Genomic DNA, 25,398 nt, shown 5'->3' on the forward strand with positions numbered 1-25,398 from the left:
GTTGAGTTGCTGTGAATAGTTTACTTGCATTTCATTCGATTGTTGCTCTTGGACCTGCCCAGTACAGTGTGATGCTCAATCCCATCACTTTCATCATCTGGCAGTTGTTCAGTGGAGTCTTTAACCACTTTACTGATTCAGAAAGTATATTTGAAGAAGATAAGGATAGATCCAGGCAGAAAAGTAGGCAGCAAAGATATATGTATAAAAGTTAGTTAAATCAGCTAACTCTTAGTATAAGTGGTTTACGCTTCTCCCAATTTCACAACTACACGCATCTTTATCTTGAATAAATGTTAAATTCTTGGACTGAGTGGCCGGTTTGACTGTAGAACTTAATTTGCTGTTTGAGCAGATTGAACTACACTCTGATTATGGAATATTCGTAGTGGGCAATGGGTGGGGAGCAAGTTCAACACCTACGTCATCCTCTGCACAGCTCCTGCATTCACCTGTCAGATGTGGCTCAATGATTTGCATTCTATCTCTGATTGAAAAGATCGTGGATTTGAGCCTCACAACTTTCAGCAAGTGGCAGTGATGAGAGAGTGCAATACTGTCATTCAGATGCAGCAATAAATCAAGCTCTTGTTGGTTCTTTTGAGTTGACTAAAGATATCCTCATAGCCTGATGTTTTTGTGGTGTGGAAGTTACTGGCCATGTTTCAGCCCATACACAAACATTGTCTTAATTCCTACTGAACGTGGCTGTGGTCTGGTTCATTAGATTAGTATGGACTGAGAAGTTGTGAATAGGTTTGATTATCAACAAGTATCTCCATTTCTGACCTTATGAAAGAAAAGTCATTTGTGAAACAGCTGGAGATGTTTGAGGTTGGATACTGTCCTGACAAAATCCTGGCCTAAGTATCTATCTTTTAAAGATGTGACTTAAACCATTTCCTCTTGATAACTCTTCAATTCATTTAGGTAGTTCTCCTTGATGCGCTGATTATTCAGATGTTATCTTGATAGCACAGAAATCAATCTTGTTTCTAAAATTCAGTTCTTTGGTCCATGTTAACCCTAAGATTATGAAGAGTTCTAGAGCTGTGTGGCCCTGATGGAACCCACACTTGGCAGATTATTTGAGTAATTTGAGTAAATTTGGCTTTATACACTATCTGTGACACTTTCCATCATTTGTTACATATTGAGAGCAGGGAGTAATCTAATTTGATATGCCTTCCTTTTGTAAATATAACACATAGTGCCAATGTAACTAACAGCAAGGAACCAGTTTGGATGGCAGATGGATGGACCACCAGCCTTGGTTTTTGTTACAGCCGGGCTGTTAGCTGGTCTTGGCTGCAGCAAGATCTTAGAGTTGTATGGGACAGAAACAGATCCTTCAATTAACCAAATACATGCTTTTTTGCCTATCTATACTAATTCCACTTGCCAGCACTAGGTCTATCTCCTTCTATTCCTGGACTATTAGAGGGCATATAATATAGCAAAGCATAGTTGGAAATTAGAGAATTTAGAAGTTTTTAAAAAAACAACAGAAGGCGACTAAAAAGCCTTGAGAGGAGAAAAGATGAAGTATGAAGCTAAGTTAGCCAATAATATAAAAGAAAATACCAGAAGTTTTTCTGGTGTATGAAGAGTAAAAGAAGGGCAATAGTGGATATCAGACCGCTGGAAAATGACACTGGAGAGGTAGTAATAAGAAATGATGGACAATCTTAATATGTACTTGGTGTCAGTCTTCACTATGGAAGACACTAATAGTATGCTAAAATTTTGAGAGTATGAGGGGGCAGAAGTGAGTATATGTGCTATTACTAAAGAGAAGATGCTTGGGAAGCTGAAAGGTCTCAAGTTAGTTAAGTCACCTGGACCATGGACTACATCTTGAGTTCTGAAAGAGTTAGTTGAAGAGATTGTGGAAGGATTAGTAATGATCTTTCAAGAATCATTAGATTCTGGAATGGTTCTGGAACACTGGAAAATTGTAAGTGTCTCTCCACTCTTCAAAAAGAATGGAAGGCAGAAGAAAGGAAATTTTAAGCCATTTAGCTTGACCTCAGTGGTTGTGAAGATGTTGGGAGTCCTTTATTAAGGATGAGGTTTCACAATACAGTACTTGGAGGCACATGATAAATTAAGCCAAAATCAGACAACACACACAAAATGCTGGTGGAATACAACAGGCCAGGCAGCATCTATAAAGAGAAGCACTGTCGACATTTCGGGCCGACACCCTTCGTCAGGACTTCGTTAGTCCTGATGAAGGGTCTCGGCCTGAAACGTCGACAGTGCTTCTCCTTATAGATGCTGCCTGGCCTGCTATGTTCCACCAGCATTTTGTGTTTGTTGTTTGAATTTCCAGCATCTGCAGATTTCCTCGTGTGAGATCAAAATCAGCATGGTTTCCTTGCCTAATAAATATGTTTGAATTCTTTAAGGATATAACAAGCAGAATAGGAAAAGTAGAGTCAGCGGATGTTGTGTATTTGGATTTTCAGGCCTTTGACAAGGTGCTACACATGAGGCTGCATAACAAGATAAGAGCCCGTGTTATTACAGGATAGATATTAGCATGGATAGAAGATTGGTTGACTGGTAAGAGGGGAAGGGTGGGAATGAAGGGAACATTTTTTGGTTGGTGCCAATGTCGAATGGTGTTCTACAGGGGTCTGTGTTGGAACTGCTTTTTATGTTATACGTCAATGACTCAGATGACGGCTTTATTGCAAAGTTTTCTGATGATACGAAGATTCGTGTAGGAGCAGGTAGTTTTGAGGAAGTAGAGATGCTACAGAACGACCTATACAGATTAGGAAAATGGGTAAAGAAATGGCAGATGAAATACAGTGTCAGGAGGTGTATGGTCATGCACTGTGGTAGAAGAAATAAAAGAGTAGCCTGTTTTCTAAGTGGAAAGAAAATTCAGAAATCTGAGATGCAAAGGGACTTAAGAGTCCTTATTGAGGATTCCCTAAAGGTAGCTTGCAGGTTGAGTCAGTGGTAAGAAAGGCAAATGCAGTATTAGCCTTCATTTCAAGAGAACTAGAATATGAAAATAAGGATGTAATACTGAGGTTTTATATGGCATTGGTCCAATTGCATTTGGAGTATTGTGAGCACACTTGGAGTATTGTGAGCAGTTTTGAACCCCTTATCTAAAATAGGATGTGTTGGCATCGCAGAGGGTCCAGAAGAGGTTAATGAGAATGATCTGGGAATGAAAGAGTTAATATATGATGGCCTGGGCCTGTACTTATTGGAGTTTAGAAGAGTGAGGGGGAAATCTCATTGAAACTTATCGAATAGATTGTATGTGGAGAGAATGTTGCCAACAGTGGGAGAGTCGTAAGACCTGAGAGCACAGCTTCAGAGGGATGTCCATTTTGAACAGAGATGGGGACAATCAACTTGATGTTGCTATTCAAATGAAGTCAAGAACATGACTTTTAACTGGTTTCTTTATTTTTTGGCATGCCTGATAGTGGCGTAAGAAGTTGTATGATTCTCCTGTCACGTATAAATACAAAATCAACGGCTTGGGTGTATTGCATTCACTTTTGTGCTTCTAATAAAGAAGTCCAGTGGGAAATTTCATAAACATAAGCAATTCTCTACCACCACCCTCCTCTGTCTGACAAAACTGGTCTTCACACTTACCAATTTCCTTTTCGTTTTCCCACTTTCTCCAAACCGAAGCGTAGCCAAGGCCAGCCACATTGGCCTCAGCTTAGCATGCCTTTTTGGATTTACTTGTAACACCCCCCAACTCTCTCTGTGCACTATATTATGATTCTGATCGCATCCATGATATCTTGAAGTTGGAAGGACATATTGGTACCAACAACATAGGTAGGAAAAGGGAAGAGGTCCTGAAAACAGACTACAGGGAGTTAGGAAGGAAGTTAAGTAGCAGGACCTCAAAGGTAGTAATCCTGTGCCACGTGACAGTGAGTATAGTAACAGAATGAGGCGGAGGATAAATGCGTAGCTGAGGGATTGGAGCAGGGGGCAGGGATTCAGATTTCTGGATCATTGAGACCTCTTCTGGGGCAGGTGTGACCTGTACAAAAAGGATGGGTTGCACTTGAATCTGAGGGGTACCAATATCCTGGCGGGGAGGTTTGCAAAGGCTATTGGGGAGAGTTTAAAGCAGGGGTGTCAAACTCATTTTAGGTCACGGGCCGGATTGAGCAAAATGCAGCTTAATGCGGGCCAGATCAGTCGGACGCGTGCGAACGCAGCTTTCGTTGCCTCCATTTTTTCAGCCTGCTCTTGTGTGTCTCAGTGTCTGCTATAACTACAAAGTGTTTCACTTTACAAATTCCATTTCTTATGAAGAAGACTGCCGAGCAAGACTGCCGAATAAACACTAAAAACCCTGAAAACCTGGTACCTGAATAAACTCAGCATTAGCCATATCATACGCCATAGGCGCTTCGATTACTGGGGCTAGCTTTAATAGTAATTAGATATTATCTCGCGGGCCAAAGATAATTCCACCGTGGGCCGGATTTGGCCCGCGGGCCTTGAGTTTGACATATATGGTTTAAAGAATTGCTGGGGGGTGGGAACCAAACTGCAGTGATGGAAGAAAGGGAGGTTGGGTCACAAATAGAGAAAGCTTGGAGACAGGGAGGATAGGCAGGTGAAAGAGAAGGGACGCACTCAGACCGATAGTTTGAAATGTGTCTATTTTAATGCAAGGAGTATTATGAATAAAGCGGATGAGCTTAGAGCGTGGATCAACACTTGGAACTATGATGTTGTGGCCATTACAGAGACTTGGAGACTTGCTGGGGCAAGAATGGCTACTTCAAGTGTCAGGCTTTAGATGTTTCAGAAAAGACAGAGGGAGGCAAAAGAGATGGGGGTGTGGCACTGTTGATCAGAGATAGTGTCATGGCTGTAGAAAAGGAGGAAGTCATGGAGGGATTGTCTACGGAGTCTCTGTGGGTGGAAGTTAGGAATAGGAAGGTGTCAATAACTTGACTGGGTGTTTTTTATAGACCACCCAATAGTAACAGGGACATCCAGGAGCAGATAGTGAGACAGATTCTGGAAAGGAGTAATAATAACAGGGTTATTGTGGTTGGAGATTTTAATTTCCCAAACATTGATTGGCATCTCCCTAGAGTGAGGGTTTAGATGGGGTGGAGTTTGTTAGGTGTGTTCAGGAAGGTTTCTTGACACAATATGTAGATAAGCCTACAAGAGGAGAGGATGTATTTGATTTGGTATCGGGAAATGAACCTGGTCAGGTGTGAGGTCTCAGTGGGAGAGCATTTTGGGGATAGTGATCACAATTGTATCTCCTTTACCCAAGCATTGGAGAGGGATAGGAACAGACAAGTTAGGGAAATGCTTAATTGGAGTAAGGGAAAATATGAGGCTATCAGGCAGGAACTTGGAAGCATAAATTGGAAACAGATGTTCTCAGGGAAACGTACGGAAGAAATGTGGCAAATGTTCAGGGGATGTTTGCGTGGGGTTCTGCATAGATATGTTCCAACAAGACAGGGTAAAGTACGGGAACTGTGGTGTACAAAGACTGTTGTAAATTTAGTCAAGAAGAAAAGAAGATCTTAGGAATGTTAGGCAAGCCAGAAAGAACCATAAGAAGGCCTTGGTGGACAGGATTAAGGAAAACGCCAAGGCATTCTACAAGTATGTGAAGAGCAAGAGGATAAGATGTGAGAGAATAGGACAAATCAAGTGTGACAGTGGAAAAGCGTGTATGGAACCGGAGGAGATGGCAGAGGTACTTAATGAATACTTTGCTTCAGAATTCACTACAGAAAAGGATCTTGGCAATTGTAGGGATGACTTGCAGCAGACTGATAAGCTTGAGCATGTAGATATTAAGGAAGAGGATGTGCTGGAGCTTCTGGAAAGCATCAAGTTGGATAAGTCACCGGCACCGGATGGGATTACCCCAGGCTACTGTGGGAAGCGAGGGAGGAGATTGCTGAGCCTCTGGCAATGATCTTTGCATCATCAATGAGGACAGCAGAGGTTCCGGAGGATTGGAGGGTTGTGGACATTGTTCCCTTATTCAAGAAAGGGAGTAGGGATGGCCTAGGAAGTTATAGACCAGTGAGTCTTACTTCAGTGATTTTGGTAAGTTGATGGAAAAGATCCTGAGAGGCAGGTATTATGAACATTTGGAACGGCATAATATGATGAGGAATAGCCAGCATGGCTTTGTCAAATGTGCCTTACGAGCCTGATTGAATTTTTTCAGGATGTGACTAAACACATTGAATAGGGTAGAACCATATATGGATTTTAGCAACGCATTTGATAAGGTATCCCATGCAAGGCTTATTGAGAAAGTAAGGAGGCATGGGGACATTGCTTTGTGGATCTTGAACTGGCTTGCTCACAGATGGCAAAGAGTGGTTGTAGAGGTGTCATATTCTGTATGGAGGTTGGTGACTAGTGGTGTGCCTCAGCACTCTGTTCTGGGACCCCTACTCTTTGTGATTTTTATAAATGACCTGGATGAGGAAGTGGAGGGATGGGTTAGTAAATTTGCTAATGACACAAAGGTTGAGGTGTTGTGGATGGTGTCGAGGGCTGTCAGAGGTTACAATGGGACACTGATAGGATGTAAAACTGGGCTGAGAAGTGGCGGATGGAGTTCAACCCAGATAAGTGTGAGGTGATTTATTTTGGTAGATCTAATATGATGGCAGAATATAGCATAAATGGTAAGACTCTTGGCAGTGTGGAGGATCAGAGGAATCTTGGGGTCTGCGTCCATAAGACACTCAAAGCTGCTACATGGGTTGACTCTGCGTTTAAGAAGGCATACGGAGCATTGGCCTTCATGAACTGTGGGATTGAGATTAAGAGCTGAGATGTAATGTTGCAGCTATATAGGACCCTAGTTAGACCCCACTTGGAGTACTGTGCTCAATTCTGGTCGCCTCACTGCAGGAAGGATGTGGAAACCATAGAAAGGGTGCAGAGGAAATTTACAAGGATGTTGCCTGGATTGAGGAGCATGCCTTATGAGAATAGGTTGAGTGAACTCGGCCTTTTCTCCTTGGAGCGACGGAGGATGAGAGGTGACCTAATAGAGGAGTACAAGATAATGAGAGGCATTGATTGTGTGGATAGTCAGAGGCTTTTTTCCCAGGGATGAAATGGCTGGCACAAGAGGGCATAGTTTTTAAGGTGCTTGGAAGTAGCTACAGAGGAGATGTCAGGGTTAAGTTTTCTACGCAGAGAGTGGTGAATGCGTGGAATGGGCTGCCAGTGGTGGTGGTGGTGGAGGTGGAAATGATAGGTTCTTTTAAGAGACTCCTGGATGATACATGGAGCTTACAAAATAGAGGGCTATGGGTAAGCCTAGGTAGTTCTGAAGGGCCTGTATTGTACTGTAGGTTTTTTATGTTTCCATGTTCTGTGTTTATATTAATCACTGCATTGGTGCTGCTTCCTGCACCCATGCTGAGTTCGTCAATTTCATCAACTTTGCTTGCGACCAACCCTGCCCTTAAATTCGCTTGTTCCATCTCTGATACTTCTCTCACCTTTTTAAATCTCTCTGAATCCATCTCTGGAAACAGGCTGTCTACAGATATTTTTATAAACCTAATGACTCTCACAGCTATCTTTACTATACTTATTCCCGCACTGTCACTTACAGAAATACCATTCCCTTTTCTCAGTTCCTCCATATTCAATGCATCTGTTTTCAAGATGAGGCTTTCCATTTTAGTACGTCTGAGATATCTTCCTCCTTCAAAGAACTGCATTTACCCGTATCTCCTTCATTTCCCAGACTTCTGCCTTTACCCTATCTTCCCAGTGCTATAACGGGGATAGAATTATCTTCTTACCTATCACCCCATGAGCATCCATATCCAGCATTTCATTCCCTGCAATTTTGTCATCTTCAACGGGTTCCCACCTCTAAACACATCTTAACCTCCACTCTGCTTTCTGCAGGGATTGTTCTCTTTGTGATTCCCTTGTCCATTCATTCCCCCCCCCCCCCCCCCCATTGATCTTCCTCCTGTCACTTATCTCAGCAAGCAGCACAGGTAGTACTCCTGCCCACTCACCTCCTCCCTCACCACCCTTCAGGACCCCAGACAATCTTTCCAGGTAAGGCAACACTGCAATTCTGTTGGGTTCACGTATTGTTTTTGGTGCTGCTGGTGCAACTTCCTCTATATCATGAGATCTGGTGTAGATCTGGAGACCTTTGGTCCATCCAAAATAGGCATAATTTTCTCATGACCATCCATTTTAACTCTGTTTCCCATTCCTGTTCTGACATGTTGGTCCATGGCTGCCTCTGCTGAAACAATAAGGCCACTCTCAGTTTGGAGGAGTGACAGCTTGTATTCTGTCTGTGTAGCCTGCAGCCTGGCATTGGCATGGATATTTCTTACTTTCAGTAATTTATCCCCTCTTACCCCATCTCTGATCTCCTGCCTATCACCTCCCTCTGGTACCCTATCCTTCCTTTTCTCCACTGGTCCACTCTCCTCTCTTCTCAGATTCTTCCTTCTGCAGCCCTTTACCTTTCCCATCTATCACCTTCCAGCTTCTCACTTTATCCCCCTTCCCCCACCCTCCTACCTTCCCCCTCATCTGGCTTCACCTTTCACCTGCCAGCTTGTATTCCTTCCCATCCCCTCCATCTTCTTACTCTCTTCCTCCTTTCTTTCCAGCCCCGACAAAGGGTCTCAGCTTGAAGCATTTCCATAGATGCTTTATGACCTGCGGAATTCTCTAGCATTTTGTTTGTGTTACTCAAGAACGTTCCATGGTTGGAATATTACATTTTCATGTATGCTTTCAACCAAAGTAGTTCTGTATTGAGAGCTTTATAATGGAAAATTTTCCTTTATGTTTGTTTTCCTATAGTTGTTAAACTTTTCAGAAAAGATGTCATCTCATGCTGCATTAGAGAGAAATGCAGGAAAGTCAAGGAAGGAAATGTCTAGACTATAATGTGGTTTTGTAGTTTTTAAAATAGGAACATAAATTTATTTCTAATGGTCAAGTATTACCATTGCATTGGATTCCAGTTAATTGAGGTAGCCGCTTATTTGGGACAACTCTTAAGAAGCAGAAACTAATCAAGAAAATAGCCTTCATTTATTTGGGACACTATGCCGCTTAAATGGGGCTGGAGACTGTTGCTGAACAGTTTCTAACTAGTGTCAGACGCTACACTGCTTATAGTGAACAGTTTTTAAGTAGAGTCAGTTGTGTGTGTTCGTGTTCAAAAAGCAGTTATTTTATCATGGATAGTGGTGAGAAATAAGCAGTAAAACAATTTTAAACTGCTTTGCTTACTACACTTTCAAATATTCAAGCTTGAAGACGTCAGAAATGGCTGGGAGTGAAAATGAAACAATTTTGTTTAAGTTAGGAACTACAAAGAATTTTGACAATCATCTTGAACGTTAAAATGGAAATGAAGATTTGGAGGATGCAGTCATTGATAGCATTCAATGAAGGCAGTTCATTATCTACATTAGGTGCTTGTGCTGATTTTGTTCATTTACTCTCTGAAGAGAACACGGCAATATACAGGCGCACTGGATAAATTCCTCTGTTAATAACAATTATGAACTAATTGAACTCAATGAACTCAACTCTCATGAAGGAACCACAAAATTGAATTCTGACACAAGGTGCCATTGTCTCACGTTGTTAAATTATTTTGTTTAATGCTTTTATTTGTACTGTACTATTTCTAGATTTAAAATGAGTACCGTAGATGTCGGATTATAAGCCGCTACTTTTTTCCCACATTTTGAACAGCTTTGAACACTGCGGCCTTTACTACGGTGCGGCTAATGCATGATTTTTTTTCATGCCGCCAAAAACATTTTGCCTCGTAACAGTAGACCAATAAAATTGATGAGTAGTTCACAGAGGTCCAATGAAATTGTACGATAAATCAAGCGCACTTTCACAATTAAATTATTGTAAATCAGTCATTTGTACTCACCCTCATCAACATGGAAAACACTCGAAGAAAAGCATTGTGCTGCCTTTATGGCAGTTATTTAGTTTATAATATTTTCGCTTAGTAATTCATTTGTTAGTATTTTCTAGTTAAAGTTAGAAGTACTACATCCCGGGATACTATGACGTCACATCCGGTTACGCCACGTCTTGTGGGAAATACCGGTTTGCGATAAACGGGAAGGTGGGGGGGAGCGGCATTAGACCCGATCAAAAACGCTGCTTTTAAGTTAAAGGTGATCAATAACTTTTCCTGGTAGGCTGCAGTATATATTTTTTTACCAGTCCTAAGGAGATATTGGAATGTTGTTCGTGCACTGTTCAGTAAAAAAGTATACGCAACGTAATTTGTGTGTTACCGATACGTATGTATATTTAAAAGTAGCCATGTTAGAGGCACGGTTCGAAAAAAAGCATTTGCAATATGTATTTGTTTACGTTACCATACGGATTTAATTAAAAGTTAAAAAATCCTCACGTGTAGTATCTTTCTGTGTAAATATCTCATATTACAACGTGGGACACCTGCGGCCTAAAATCCGGTGCGGCTTGTACAAGTGCAAAATTGATTTTCTTTCTAAAATTAGAGCCAGCGGCTTTTAATCAGGTGCGCTCTGTAGTGCGAAATCTACGGTACTTTGTGTATTAGCATTTTGACCCACTTTACCTGGTTTATTTTCAATATTTGTGGACCTCCTGTTTTTAATATTTCTGACCCTTCTGTTGGTTGTTGTATTTTAAATACAGTTTAGCAATTTGGCATTAAATTTCACACTTAACTCTGGTATCTGCTCAAGATTACTGATAACAAGCCTGTTTTTCTTCTCATCAGCTCCTCAAAAATAAAGCTGTGAAGGGACTTCTCCTTTTGGCAACTCTGTTAAGTGATTGCTGGTGGCACATTATGAATGAAACTTGTGCTCTTTACTGATTAGTGAAGCAAAAATCTCATTTAGGCTTATTAGCATCAGCAAAACAATGAGGCTAGCTTTCTACTTGAGCATTACTGTGAATGGAATTGGCAGTATTATTCTAGGTGTTTGCCAGTTTGGTTATGATTATTACTTGATGCACTGCATTGCGCTGATGGAATTGATTATATTTCCTGATTCTTCTGTCTTTTATACATATAAACAAAAGTTTGTTAAACTGGTTTATGAAAATCTTTCTTCTCAAGGTTTATTTCAGATTTGCAAAAATGTGAACTCATTAAGTCCGATCCACATTTCAGTTTAAGGTTCAGTAACTTTCTTGAGCATATTTTACGTACATTTTGGATGTCTTCCTCAACAGATTCTGTTGTCCATTATGCTAAAACTATCTGTGCTGAAGTTTAATGAAGCTAATACATTAGAATTGAATAAAGCAATAATGCAAAATACATGGAAGCAGTCCAGTATTGTTAGACTACACAGCAGTATAGATTGGAAACAAAAACAGCTGAATTAGTGGGAAATAGTGAAGTTCAAGAATGAACAAAAAGTGTATTGTTCACTAAAACAATGAAACGTTACCTTGGAGGAAAAAAAAAGAAGAAAAGTGAAGCAGGTTTTGCAGGAAATCTACTACTTAATTCTGAACATTATTATTTTCTTACAGAGATACAGTTGAAACTGTAACAGAATTGTATAACAAAGTGGAAGAGGGAATCCATCAGCTGGTTATGTTATCTAATAAGCGCATTCAGGAATTAGAATTTCTGATGGAATTTAAAAAACATGAAGGAGAGTTGAAGGAGGTAAGAGTCCAAGTTCAAATTTATTGTCATCCAACCGTATATATGTATTCCACCAAAGGAACCAATGTTGCTCTGAATCACTGTACACAACTCAGTAACATATAGCTCACACACAGCACAAATAAATTTATGGTGCATTTACGAAACAGATTAAAAAGTAAACAGTATAGCACTGCTGCCACTTCTTATGTGATAAAACTTGGGTGGTGGCAGGGAGGTCAGTAATCTCATGGCCTGGGTGAAGAAGCTGTTTCTCATCCTAACAGTTCTTGTCCTCATGGTACCCTCCTGCTTTATGGAAGGGGGTCAGAGAGATTGTTGGATGGATGGGAGGGATCATTGACAATGCTGAGGGCCCTGCGTGCACACACTCCTGATAAATATTTTGGATGTGTGGAAGAGAGACCGCGATAATCTTCCTAGCAGTTCCTATAATACTTTGTATGGTCTTGTGGTCAGATGCCTTACAATTCCCATACCCAACGTTGGGATTCAGTAATCAAATTTATGAATAGTAATTCAAATGAATTTACCATAGATTTGTACTGGAATATTGTTATATTCAAGTGGAAGTAATTCGGCAAAGATTTCAATTCACAACATGTTTTGTACAATAAAATAACAATTTAAAAAATCTAGCTTAGCTATAGAGTTCCAATTCTACCAGAAACCACAGACTTTAGGTCAGGCGTTCCCAACCTTTACCAACCAATACCATTAAGCAAGGGCTGCATGGACCCCAGGTTGGGAACCCCTACTGTAGATGGAAATTGTTACATATTTATATTATGCCTGATGAAAAATGTGCAACCGATTTTGAGGGCTTCTGAATTGCATAGCTCTAACTTGTAGATTGATTCAGCCCTTTTTGAATTACATGCCAGAGAAAATTATCTCTTCATTTTAACTGAATAACACTTTTAATATAAGAAACAAATCATCTCAGCATCATTCAAATGAAGTGAACAAGTAAGCTTCATTCATGCAAACTGCCCTTCTAATTAACTTAATTTTGATTCCAGTGAATCTACACTGCTGTCAGGGTAAAAGTATTCTTCTTGATGTACTGTCCTAAAAACTGTTGATGTTCAGGAGAGTTTTGGAATACAGTTTTATGGAATTGAAATCTTAACTTTAATATATCTTTCTGTATCCTACTGCTTCGGATCTCAGCTGCCTGGCTTTTAGATTTCTATTCATCAGTATACCTGCAACTATTACTTTAACAAGCTGAAGAGCAAATTTCAGCATAAATTAGTGTCACATTTTAAGAAATAGAAGTGGAAGCTTATGAATGGGAGAGAGTTATTTCTATTTTAAAATAATTCTTATTTTTTATGGATAAGAAAGCCCCCAAGATCCTAAAGTCACCTTGTTTCAACTATTTCATTGATTTTTGAATCTAACATTTGTCAGTTCACTACTGTGACTGCTTCCTTTTCGAGTGAAGACTTCCTGAACTTATTTCTAGACTTGTCTAACATGATCTTGAATGTGTGTATACTGATTTCCTTCTTGCTCATTCTTTCTGAAATTGCCTTTACTAATTTTTTTACTGCCTTGTATTACTAATTTTTTGACTGACATACATATGTTAGATCCTCCTGTCAAGATAAAGTTTAAATGATAAGGTTTGAAAGTAATCAGCTTTTCTGAATGTGTAATATTGATTAGTCTGGGATTAATATCCTTCATTTACAAAGCAAGTTAACAGCATCCAAGATTATATACAGTGGCATGCAAAAGTTTGGGCACCCCTGGTCAAAGTTTCTGTTACTGTGAATAGTTAAGCGAGTAGGAGATAAACTGATCTCCAAAAGTCATAAAGTTAAAGATGAAACATTCTTTTCAATATTTTAAGCAAGATTAGTGTGTTATTTTTGTTTTGTACAATTTTAGAGTGGACAAAAGGAAATGAGCATCATGCAAAAGTTTGGGCACCCCAAGAGATTTGAGCTCTCAAATAACGTTTACCAAGGTCTCAGACCATAATTAGCTTGTTAGGGCTATGGCTTGTTCACAGTCATCGTTAGGAAAGGCCAGTTGATGCAAATTTGAAAGCTTTATAAATACCCTAATTCCTCAAACCTTCTCCCAATAATCAGCAGCAATGGGCTCCTCTAAGCAGCTGCCTAGCACTCTGAAAATAAAACTAAATGATGCCCACGAAGCAGGATAAGGCTATAAGAAGATAGCAAAGCGTTTTCAGGTAGCCATTTCCTCAGTTCGTGATGTAATTAAGAAATGGCAGTTAACAGGAATGGGTGAGGTCAAGTTGAGGTCTCGAAGACCAAGAAAACTTTCCAAGAGAATATTCATAGGATTGCCAGAAAGGGAAATCAAAACCCTCGTTTGACTGTAAAAGACCTTCAGGAAGATTTAGCAGACTCTAGAGTGGTGGTGCACTGTTCTACTGTGCAGTGACACCTGCACAAATTTGACCTTCATGGAAGAGTCATCAGAAGAAAACCTTTCCTGCATCCTCATCACAAAATTCAGTGTCAGAAGTTTGCAAAGGAACATCGAAACAAGTCCTGTGGACTGATGAAGTTAAAATAGAACTTTTTGGCCGCAATGAACAAAGGTATGTTTGGAGAAAAAAGGGTGCAGAATTCCATGAAAAGAACACCTCTCCAACTGTTAAGCACGGGGGTGGATCGATCACTCTTTGGGCTTGTGTTGCAGCCAGTGGCATGGGGAACATGTCACTGGTAGAGGGAAGAATGAATTCAATTAAATAGCAAATTCTGGAGGAAGCAAATATCACACTGTCTGTAAAAAAGCTGAAGATGAAAAGAGGATGGCTTCTAGAACAGGATTATGATCCTAAACACACCTCAAAATCCACAATCGACTACCTCAAGAGCCACAAGTTGAAGGTTTTGCCGTGGCCCTCACAGTCCCCCGACCTAAACATCATTGAAAATCGGTGGATAGACCTCAAAAGAGCAATGCATGCAAGACAGCCCAAGAATCTCACAGAACTAGAAGCCTTTTGCAAGGAAAAATGGGCAAAAATCCCCCAAACAAGAATTGAAAGACTCTTAGCTGGCTACAGAAAACATGTACAAGCTGTGATACTTGCCAAAGGGGGTGTTACTAAGTACTGACCATGCAGGGTGCCCAAACTTTTGCTTTGGGCCCTTTTCCTTTTTTGCTATTTTGAAAGTGTAAAAGATGGAAATAAAAAGTAATCTTGCTTATAATATTAAAGAAATGTGTCATCTTTAACTTTATGCCTTTTGGAAATCAGGTCTTCTTTTACTCGCTTAGCTATTCGCAGTAACAGAAATTTTGAACGGGGTGCTCAAACTTTTGCATACCGCTGTAGGTATTGCAGAAACTGAGCTCTTTGTTTTTGACTAAAATATGATAAAGGTAATAAATTTGATTTAATATCTTTTGTTTCTTCTTGAACTTTTAACTATTGAAAAATTCCAAGACTGAATGTTGTTGTCTTCATTTACAAATGTTGAAGCTTCTGTAGGTCTCCTGTAATCCTTGGTTTTTCAGGTGAGTAGCTGGATTGAGCAGGTTGGAGAGAAGCAATTGGAGAGGAGTGATCAATTGGAGGACTCACTGGATTTATTGCAAAGCACTCAGGATGAGTTCAAGAACTTTTACAATATTGCTCAAGTACGTATAAATTACTTTGGCTGGCTAATTTAGTTATTGCGTCATCATCTCTTGATTGACTTTTCTCAGAATAAAGGGAATATTGATTAAATTTATTTACTTTTCCACTTAAGTATTAAGTAAGATTATTCTGAAATTCTCATTTGACATGGAAGGAAGCCATTCAGCATCTCAAGTCGATGCTGGCTTAAAGCATTGCCAACAGTCCCGTACACCCACTTACTTTCTTAATAACCTTTTCAGTTGAAACCCCCGATTCTAACTACTTTCATCGACTCTAGGAGGAAATTCACAGTAGTTAGTTATCCTACAGCATGTCTGTGGAATGTAAGATGAAACCCAAATCATCACAGTAAAAACATGCAAGTTCTACAGTGATAACACTGGAGATCAGAATTGAGCCTCGCAGATCCAGCGACTAGCTACTGCACCTCCATTCTATTCTATTAATTTTCTAACTAAAAACATTAAAGCATGTCAGTAAACTTCAGTTAATCATTGAACATTTTGATATTCCTTTAATTAACCAGCAACTTTAAAGAGAAATTTACTGCCTTTAGTCTCCTTGATTTGATACGTTGTATGTATTAAGAGAACACTCAAATACAAAATGCTTTTCAGTCATCTCCAAATGTAACGACTGTTACTGGCATAAAATTGTAGAACATCTGCCAAACTTAAAATATAAATAATAAACAAAATAGAAGTAAAATATTTAATTTAGAATGAGAGTTCATTTTATATTCAGCGTTCTGAAGCATTTTTAGGAGAAACTTTCTTGTTTCTATATGCATTTTATGGCTATTATACATTATATATATATATATATATATATATATGCATATGCATATATATGCAATTCAACTTCACCTGTAGTTTTGTAGCAAATTTATATTTTACCCTATTAAAGGTTTGTAAATGTTATATTTGTAGATAATTGCCAGTTCAAATGACATATGGTTTATTTGTTCACTGAGAAAATGACAAAAATCTAAAAATCTGGTTTTGAGTTGCCTTGCTTGATACATTTATGCATTCACTGAGGAAATGCGTGTTTACTTTTGCTGATCAATGTTAGAACTTGAGTCTCTTGGCATGGTAAATGGCACATCATTACTTGGTCTAAATCAATTCAACTTGATTTTCAAAAGAGCTGTCTGAACAAATTAGCCATATAACAATTACAGTACAGAACCAGGCCATCTCGGCCCTTCTAGTCCGTGCCGAACGCTTACTCTCACCTAGTCCCACTGACCCGCACTCAGCCCATAACCCTCCATTCCTTTCCTGTCCATATACCTATCCAATTTTACTTTAAATGACAATACCGAACCTGCCTCTACCACTTTTACTGGAAGCTCGTTCCACACAGCTACCACTCTCTGAGTAAAGAAGTTCCTCGTGTTACCCCTAAACTTTTGCCCTCTAACTCTCAACTCATGTCCTCTTGTGTGAATCTCCCCTGCTGCCAATGGAAAAAGCCTATCCACATCAACTCTATCTATCCCTCTCATAATTTTAAATACCTCTATCAAGTCCCCCCTCAACCTTCTACACTCCAAAGAATAAAGACCTAACTTGTTCAACCTTTCCCAGTAACTTAGGTGCTGAAATCCAGGTAACATTCTAGTAAATCTTCTGTGTACTCTATTTTGTTGACATCTTTCTTATAATTTGGTGACCAGAACTGTACACAATACTCCAAATTAGGCCTTACCAATGCCTTGTACAATTTTAACATTACATCCCAACTCCTATACTCAATGCTCTGATTTATAAAGGCCAACATACCAAAAGCTTTCTTCACCACCCTATCCACATGAGATTCCACCTTCAGGGAACTATGCACCATTTTTCCTAGATCACTCTGTTCTACTGCATTCTTCAATGCCCTACCATTTACCATGTATGTCCTATTTGGATTATTCCTACCAAAATGTAGCACCTCACACTTATCAGCATTAAACTCCATCTGCCATCATTCAGCCCACTCTTCTAACTGGCCTAAATCTCTCTGCAAGCTTTGAAAACCTACTTCATTATCCACAACGCCACCTACCTTAGTATCATCTGCATACTTACTAATCCAATTTACCACCCCATCATCCAGATCATTAATGTATATGACAAACAACATCGGACCCAATACAGATCCCTGAGGCACACCACTAGTCACCGGCCTCCAACCTGACAAACAGTTATCCACCACTACTCTCTGGCATCTCCCATCTAGCCACTGTTGAATCCATTTTACTACTTCAATATTAATACCTAATGATTGAACCTTCCTAACTAACCTTCCATGCAGAACCTTGTCAAAGGCCTTACTGAAGTCCATATAGACAACATCCACTGCTTTACCCTCGTCAACTTTTCTAGTAACCTCTTCAAAAAATTCAATAAGATTTGTCAAACATGACCTTCCACGCACAAATCCATGTTGACCATTCCTAATCAAACCCTGCCTATCCAGATAATTATATATACTATCTCTGAGAATACCTTCCATTAATTTACCCACCACTGACATCAAATTGACAGGCCTATAATTGCTAGGTTTACTCTTAGAACCCTTTTTACACAATGGAACCACATGAGCAATACGCCAATCCTCCGGCACCATCCCTGTTTCTAATTACATTTGAAATATTTCTGTCAGAGCCCCTGCTATTTCCACACTAACTTCCCTCAAGGTCCTAGGGAATATCCTGTCAGGATCCGGAGATTTATCCACTTTTATATTCCTTAAAAGCGCCATAGTGGGGTGTGTCAGGAATGGACAGGAGGAGGAGTATAGGAAACTGATACAGGACTTTGTGATATGGTGCAACTCAAACTACCTGCGTCTCAATATCACCAAGACCAAGGAGATGGTGGTGGACTTTAGGAGATCTAGGCCTCATATGGAGCCAGTGATCATTAATGGAGAATGTGTGGAGCAGGTTAAGACCTACAAGTATCTGGGAGTACAGTTAGACGAGAAGCTAGACTGGACTGCCAACACAGATGCCTTGTGCAGGAAGGCACAGAGTCGACTGTACTTCCTTAGAAGGTTGGCGTCATTCAATGTCTGTAGTGAGATGCTGAAGATGTTCTATAGGTCAGTTGTGGAGAGCGCCCTCTTCTTTGTGGTGGCATGTTGGGGAGGAAGCATTAAGAAGAGGGACACCTCACGTCTTAATAAGCTGGTAAGGAAGGCGGGCTCTGTCGTGGGCAAAGTACTGGAGAGCTGAGCGAAGGGCGCTGAGTAGGCTACGGTCAATTATGGATAACTCTGAACATCCTCTACATAGCACCATCCAGAGACAGAGAAGCAGTTTCAGCGACAGGTTACTATCGATGCAATGCTCCTCAGACAGGATGAAGAGGTCAATACTCCCCAATGCCATTAGGCTTTACAATTCTACCGCCAGGACTTAAGAACTTTTTAAAAGCTATTATTAATGATTTTTGAGATAGTGATTTAGATGCATATAATATTTTTTTACTGAGTTAAGTATTGTATGTAATTAGTTATGCTACAACAAGTGTATGGGACATTGGAAAAAAGTTGAATTTCCCCATGGGGATGAATAAAGTATCTATCTATCTATCTATCTATCTATCTATCTATCTATCTATCTATCTATCTATCTATCTATCTATCTATCTATCTATCTATCTATCTATCTATCTATCTATCTATCTATCTATCTATCTTTCTCCTCTTTAATCATTATAGTTTCCATAACTTCCCTACTTATTTTCCTTACCTTGCAGAATTCAGTATTCTTCTCCTTAGTGAATACCGAAGAAAAGAAATTGTTCAAAATCTTCCCCATCTCTTTTGGCTCCACACATAGCTGTCCACTCTGATTCTCTAAGGGACCAGTTTTATCCCTCACTATCCGTTTGCTATTAATATAACTGTAGAAACCCTTCGGATTTATTTTCACCTTACTTGCCAAAGCAACCTCATATCTTCTTTTAGCTTTTCTAATTTCTTTCTTAAAATTGTGTACAGTTCTGGTCACCGAATTATAGGAAAGATATCAATAAATTAGAGAGAGTGCAGAGACGATTTACTAGGATGTTACCTGGGTTTCAGCACTTAAGTTACAGAGAAAGGTTGAACAAGTTAGGTCTCTATTCATTGGAGCGTAGAAGGTTGAGGGGGGATTTGATCGAGGTATTTAAAATGTTGAGAGGGATAGATAGAGTTGACATGAATAGGCTGTTTCCATTGAGAGTAGGGGAGATTCAAACGAGAGGACATGATTTGAGAGTTAGGGGGCAAAAGTTTAAGGGAAACACGAGGGGGTATTTCTTTACTCAGAGAGTGATAGCTGTGTGGAATGAGCTTCCTGTAGAAGTAGTAGAGGCCAGTTCAGTTGTGTCATTTAAGGTAAAATTGGATAGGTATATGGACAGGAAAGGAGTGGAGGGTTATGGGCTGAGTGCGGGTAGGTGGGACTAGGTGAGATTAAGAGTTCGGCATGGACTAGGAGGGCCGGAATGGCCTGTTTCCGTGCTGTGATTGTTATATGTTATAAAATTCTTTATATTTTATTTATTTATTTATTTATTTATCATTCTTTATATTCCTCAAGCACCTCATTTACTCCATGCTGACTATATTTATTGTAGATATCTCTGTTTTTCCTAACCAAGTTTCCAATATCCCTTGAAAACCATGGCTTTCTCAAACTTTTAACCTTTCCTTTTAGCCTAACAGGAACATAAAGATTCTGTACCCTCAAAATTTCACCTTTATATGACCTCCATTTCTCTATTACATCTTTCCCATAAAACAAATTGTCCCAATCCACTCCTTCCAAATCCTTTCGCATCTCCTCAAAGTGAGCCTTTCTCCAATCAAAAATCTCAACCCTGGGTCCAGTCCTATCCTTCTCCATAATTACATTGAAACTAATGGCATTGTGATCACTGGACCCGAAGTGCTCCCAACACATACCTCCGTCACCTGACCTATTTCATTCCCTAACAGAAGATCCAACACTGCCTCTTCTCTAGTCGGTACCTCTATGTATTGCTGCAAAAAACTATCCTGCACACATTTTACAAACTCCAAACCATCCATCCTTTTTACAGTATGGGCTTCCCAGTCTATGTGTGGAAAATTAAAATCTCCCACAATCACAACCCTGTACTTACTACAAATATCTGCTATCTCCTTGCAAATTTGCTCCTCCAATTCTCACTCCCCATTAGGTGGTCTATAATACACCCTATAAGTGTTACTACACCTTTCCCATTCCTCAATTCCACCCAAATAGTCTCCCTAGACGAGCACTCTAATCTATCCTGCCAGAGCACTGCTGTAATATTTTCTCGGACAAGCAACGCAACACCTTCCCCTCTTGTCCCTCTGATTCTATCACACCTGAAGCAACAACATCCAGGAATATTTAGTTGCCAATAACACCCCTCCTGCAACCATGTTTCACTATTAGCTACTATATCATATTTCCAGGTATCAATCCATGCTCTAAGCTCATCCACCTTTCTTACAATGCTCTTAGCATTAAAATAAATGCATTTAAGAAATTCTCCACCTCTTCCTCTCTGTTTATCTCTAACAGTACAAAGAACTTTACTATCTTCTTTTTCTTCCTGCTCCCATATATCTGTTCCTACACTTCAGTTCCCCTCCCCCCTCGTATCTAGTTTAAATCCATTGGAGCCTCTCCAGCAAACCTACCTGCAAGAATATTTGTCCCCCTCCAGTTCAGATGTAAACCGTCCCGCGGAACAGGTGCCACCTTCCCTGGAAAACTGCCCAATTATCTATAAATCTGAAGCCCTACTTCCCGCACCATGTCTTCAGCCACGTATTGATCTGCACTATCTTACTATTTCTAAACCCATCTGCACTTGGCACTGGTAGCAATCCTGAGATTGCTATCCTGGAGGTCCTGTCCTTTAACTTGGCTCCCAGTTCCCTAAACTCACCTTTCAGGACCTCCTCACTCTTCCTACCCATGTCATTGGTCCCTACATGGATCACGACATCCAGCTGCTCACCCTCCCTCTTGAGAATACTGAGAACTGGATCTGAGATATCGTGGACACTGGCACCAGGGAGGCAACAGACCATCCGGGATTCTCGATCTCTTCCACAGAACCACTTACCTGTCCCCCTAACTATCGAATCCCCTATCACTACTACTCTCCTCTTTTCCCTCCTTCCCTTCTGAGCTAAGGGTCCAGCCTCGGTGCCAGAGACGTAACCACTGCAACTTGTCCCTAGTGGGTCGTCCCCACCAACAGTATCCAAAACGGTATACTTATCGTTGATGGGAACGGCCACAGAGGTGCTCTGCTCTTCCTGTCTATTCCCCTTCCCTCTCCTGACAGTCACCCAGCTACCTGTCTCCTGACTCCTAGGGGTGACTATCTCCCTGAAACTCCTGTCTATTTCTGCCTCTGCCTCCGGAATGAACCGAAGTTCATTCAGCTCCAGTTCCCCACACTGTCAGGAGCTGCAGCTGGATGCACCTTTTGCAGGTGTAGTCATCAGGGACAGCTGTGCTCGCCCTGACTTACCACATACTGCAAACGGAGCACTCAACTGCCCTAACTGCTGCCTCCATTACCTACTCCTAAGCTAATTAGATTAATTAAAGGAGCTTACCCGGCCTTACCTCACCTGGAGTGAAGCTTGTACTCAGCCTCTGCTCACTTTTTAAACTCCCCTGCTGATCTCAGAGGCCGACTTTCACGTGCTTGTGCAGTCGTGCCCCGTTCAAACCTCGCCTCTGCCTGTTCTCGCCGAAGCCTGATTGAGTCAAAGCCATCCAACTCTGCCTCAGTCCACTCTGATGATTAATTAAATTAAATTAAATTAGATAAATTAAAGATAATATTATGAAAAGATAGGATTCCTTAAAATTGATGGAAAGCTGAGAGCAGGTTGAGAGGCTTTCACTTCTCTAGCTACACAGGCGTGACACTGTTGTTTCAAGGCAGTTTAGATAAGTTGTGGAATGGAGCATCCATTTATTTGCATGAAAATTTTTCAGACTGCAAAATAGGGAAGATAAACATTTTTACAACAATAGTTTGCAAGCGTAATGATGTGAACATGTAAGAACTCTTAATTCCTTGACAGAAGGCAATGTGTAAGCCCTAGTTTTGCTGTTTGCCAGAGCTTGTCAGAATATACTGTACTGGGATCTCAGCAGTACAACACCTGATAACTAGCATCCATTAAAATCTCACTGCGTCTTGGCATACAGCTTCGGGATGCAGAAGCCTAAAGAGATTTTGTCTAATGTAGTGACAATGGGATGGAAGAAGCTTGAGCAGATACAAGAAGATAGTCCCCAAATTAGTTCGCCATAAATTCATTTTGGGTGTAGAATAGTAAGATTGAAATATTCTCAAGAATTAAATCTTGCAACAGTATTGGAAAATATGGAAATTTGACACATTTGAGTCAGAAAACTTGTACATCTTGCAACCCTTCCTGGATAACTAAGAGATTAGCTTTATTTTTGTTTTTGACTTTACAATATTTTACTCTTATATTTTTTATTCTACCAAGTTTTGCATCAATGGAAGTATCAATGGAATATTAAATTGCAAAGCATTCCATATTTATTTAATTTCAGTATCCTGAAAGGCTAGCATTCTAATAAAGCTCATTGTTCCTTTCTCATAATTAAAGCATTTAACCTGTTATTTGTTCAACTCACTTCAATAGCAATTTGTAGGAAACTTTAAGTTTCAAGGTTTTAGTGAGTCAAAATGTATCTTTCGTGCATAACACCGCATTTAATTTGTAGTGTAAAGTATTTGGCTAATATACTTAAAAATTGCTATTGTACATATGTGTTGTGTTAACTAAAATAAGATATATTTATATATTTGTTAGAGCTTTTTCCCCCAATCTTTTTATTAAAGTTTATGATTCTCAGGGACATAGTTTTCTTGTTAATTATTTGGATTATGCTTCATTTTTGACAATTGCCCTCCTTTCATTACAGAAATATTGTATGAAAGGCAAGGACCTCTTGAAGAAGCTGGAACCATGGCAGGACTTTAAGTCTTCAAAATTGCAGGCTTGTAACGTAAAGCTGCAAGCATACAGAAAGCAATTTGGGGAATTTGTAAAGAACCTGGATGAAAGCAAACTGAAGATTGACAAGACTTTATCGCTATATGAATTTTTCGACAAGGTGGGTAAAAGAGTAACACACATAAAATGCTGGAGGAACTCAGCAGGCCAGGCAACATCTATGGAAAAGAGAAAATAGTTGATGTTTCAGGCAGAGATCTTTCATCAGTTCCTCCAGCATTTTATGTGTGTTGCTTGGATTTCCAGCATCTGTAGATTTTCTCTTGTTTGTGCGTAAAAGGTTGCTACTTTTTGTTTTTTGTGATTATTGAAAGCAAAATTTTTATGTGATCAATTGGGCTTAAGAAAATTTTTAAATAAACTTTTAAAGTTGTGAAGTGCTTAAATCAGGACTTCATGTGGATGAACACTTATTCACATTTTATCCAATTACACCTAACAGCTTTATAAAATTCTTGATTGTAGCAGTGGGATAGTCTTTTGTTTTCAGTATCTATGACACACAGGAACTTCAGTACCATATTAGACAGATAGGGAAGATATTCAGGGTATCAGGGGGGTGGAAATAGTTAAAATTAATATGTTAAATAGCTTGGCAGTACAAAATGCTGGAGGAGCTCGGCAAGTACAAATTGCTGGAGGAACTCGGCAGAAGAAGGTCTTGGCATGAATCATCAACTATTCATTGATTTCCATAGATGCTGCTTGACCTGCTGTGCTCCTCCAGCAGTTTGCATGTATTATGCTGATAATCTGGTAGCTATTGAATGCTACATATCAAAAACTTTAAAGTATGCCATTTTACATATTAATTTGATTCATTTGTTTTCAATTGTTCTTCCTTCCACAATAGATATTGCCATTGGAGTGGCACTGCTGTTGAGTACAGTGATCCTTTGTAGACACTTAACACTGTAGTGCACCATGAACCACTGCAGAAATTGATAAGTTTCATTACAATAAAGAGAGTTATAGCATCAACTTAATGTTCTGGCAGTTATATCCACGTTTATTGCGTTAACAACAAATGCAATCTGATCATGCTACTGGTTACTTTTTAAATACTTTCCAGTTCTTCATTCTGTTAGAGAACACTTCCAACAATATGTTTAACATTAAGTTTTATTTTTATAATTAAGGCATCTAAGAATAACATTTTTCAAATCTTCAAGTCAACAAAATGCTAAGCAGATGAATAGACAAGTTAAAAATACTCATCAAAAATTACCTGAGATGTATTTCTTGATCTATAAGTTTGTAAGTCCTTAAATGAAAATAGTTTATGATAGTTCAGTTGGCATCTTTCTAGCTCGAAAGATGGTGGGTAGCACACGGGAACAGTCAGCTCATGGTGGTTCTCTTTCTAGAGTAACTGAGAAGTCCCACTCTGGAGTAGCAGTCTCTTCCACACTGGCTGCGGGTGAAGGAAGACAGGCATGTGGTTTGAGCAGCACTCTTCTTCCGTTGAGCCCTCTTGACAGCCAGCTTGTTGATACGGGTACTTTTTGCTTTTTGCACACCTTCTTGAACTGCCAGACTCCAGGCGGCCCAGTCATCTGCTATGTCTTCCCAATTGTTCACATCGATGCTGGCCAGCTTCATATCCTTTTTGCAGACATCTTTGAAGCAAAGTTGTGTGTGACCAGCTGGGTGTGCACCGTCTGCCAGCTGCTTATAAAGCAGGTCTTTTGGGATTGGACTACAGCCTGTTTGCCTCATATGTCCTAATCATCTGAGCTGCCTCTGGCTAAGGAGGGCAAACATGCTGGGATGCCTACGCATTGTATTAGTGGCTCTGTCCTGCCAAGGTATGTGCAGGATCCTGAAGCACCATAGGTGAAAGCTTTCAGTTTCTTCTCTTAACTAGCTTAGATTATCCAGTCTTCACTGCTAAAGAGAAAAGTGCCAAAAACACAGGCTTGGTATGCACACAGCTTTGTATTTGCAGTCAAATGGCTGTTGCTCCACACTCTCT

At 39.9% G+C, this 25,398-nt stretch overlaps 1 protein-coding gene across 1 annotated transcript in view; it reads left to right on the forward strand.

Moving 5' to 3' along the window:
• Positions 1-25,398, forward strand: part of plekhg4 (pleckstrin homology domain containing, family G (with RhoGef domain) member 4) — a 236,290-nt gene that overhangs the window by 116,950 nt on the left and 93,942 nt on the right. Inside the window, exons 12-14 of the mRNA XM_073069869.1 lie at positions 11,569-11,707; positions 15,221-15,343; positions 23,332-23,523. Coding sequence (XP_072925970.1) covers positions 11,569-11,707; positions 15,221-15,343; positions 23,332-23,523 — 454 coding nt within the window. The remainder of the gene's footprint in view (positions 1-11,568; positions 11,708-15,220; positions 15,344-23,331; positions 23,524-25,398) is intronic.

The sequence above is a fragment of the Hemitrygon akajei genome, chromosome 17 (assembly GCF_048418815.1).
Source record: "Hemitrygon akajei chromosome 17, sHemAka1.3, whole genome shotgun sequence".
In the NCBI taxonomy this organism is placed as follows: domain Eukaryota; kingdom Metazoa; phylum Chordata; class Chondrichthyes; order Myliobatiformes; family Dasyatidae; genus Hemitrygon; species Hemitrygon akajei.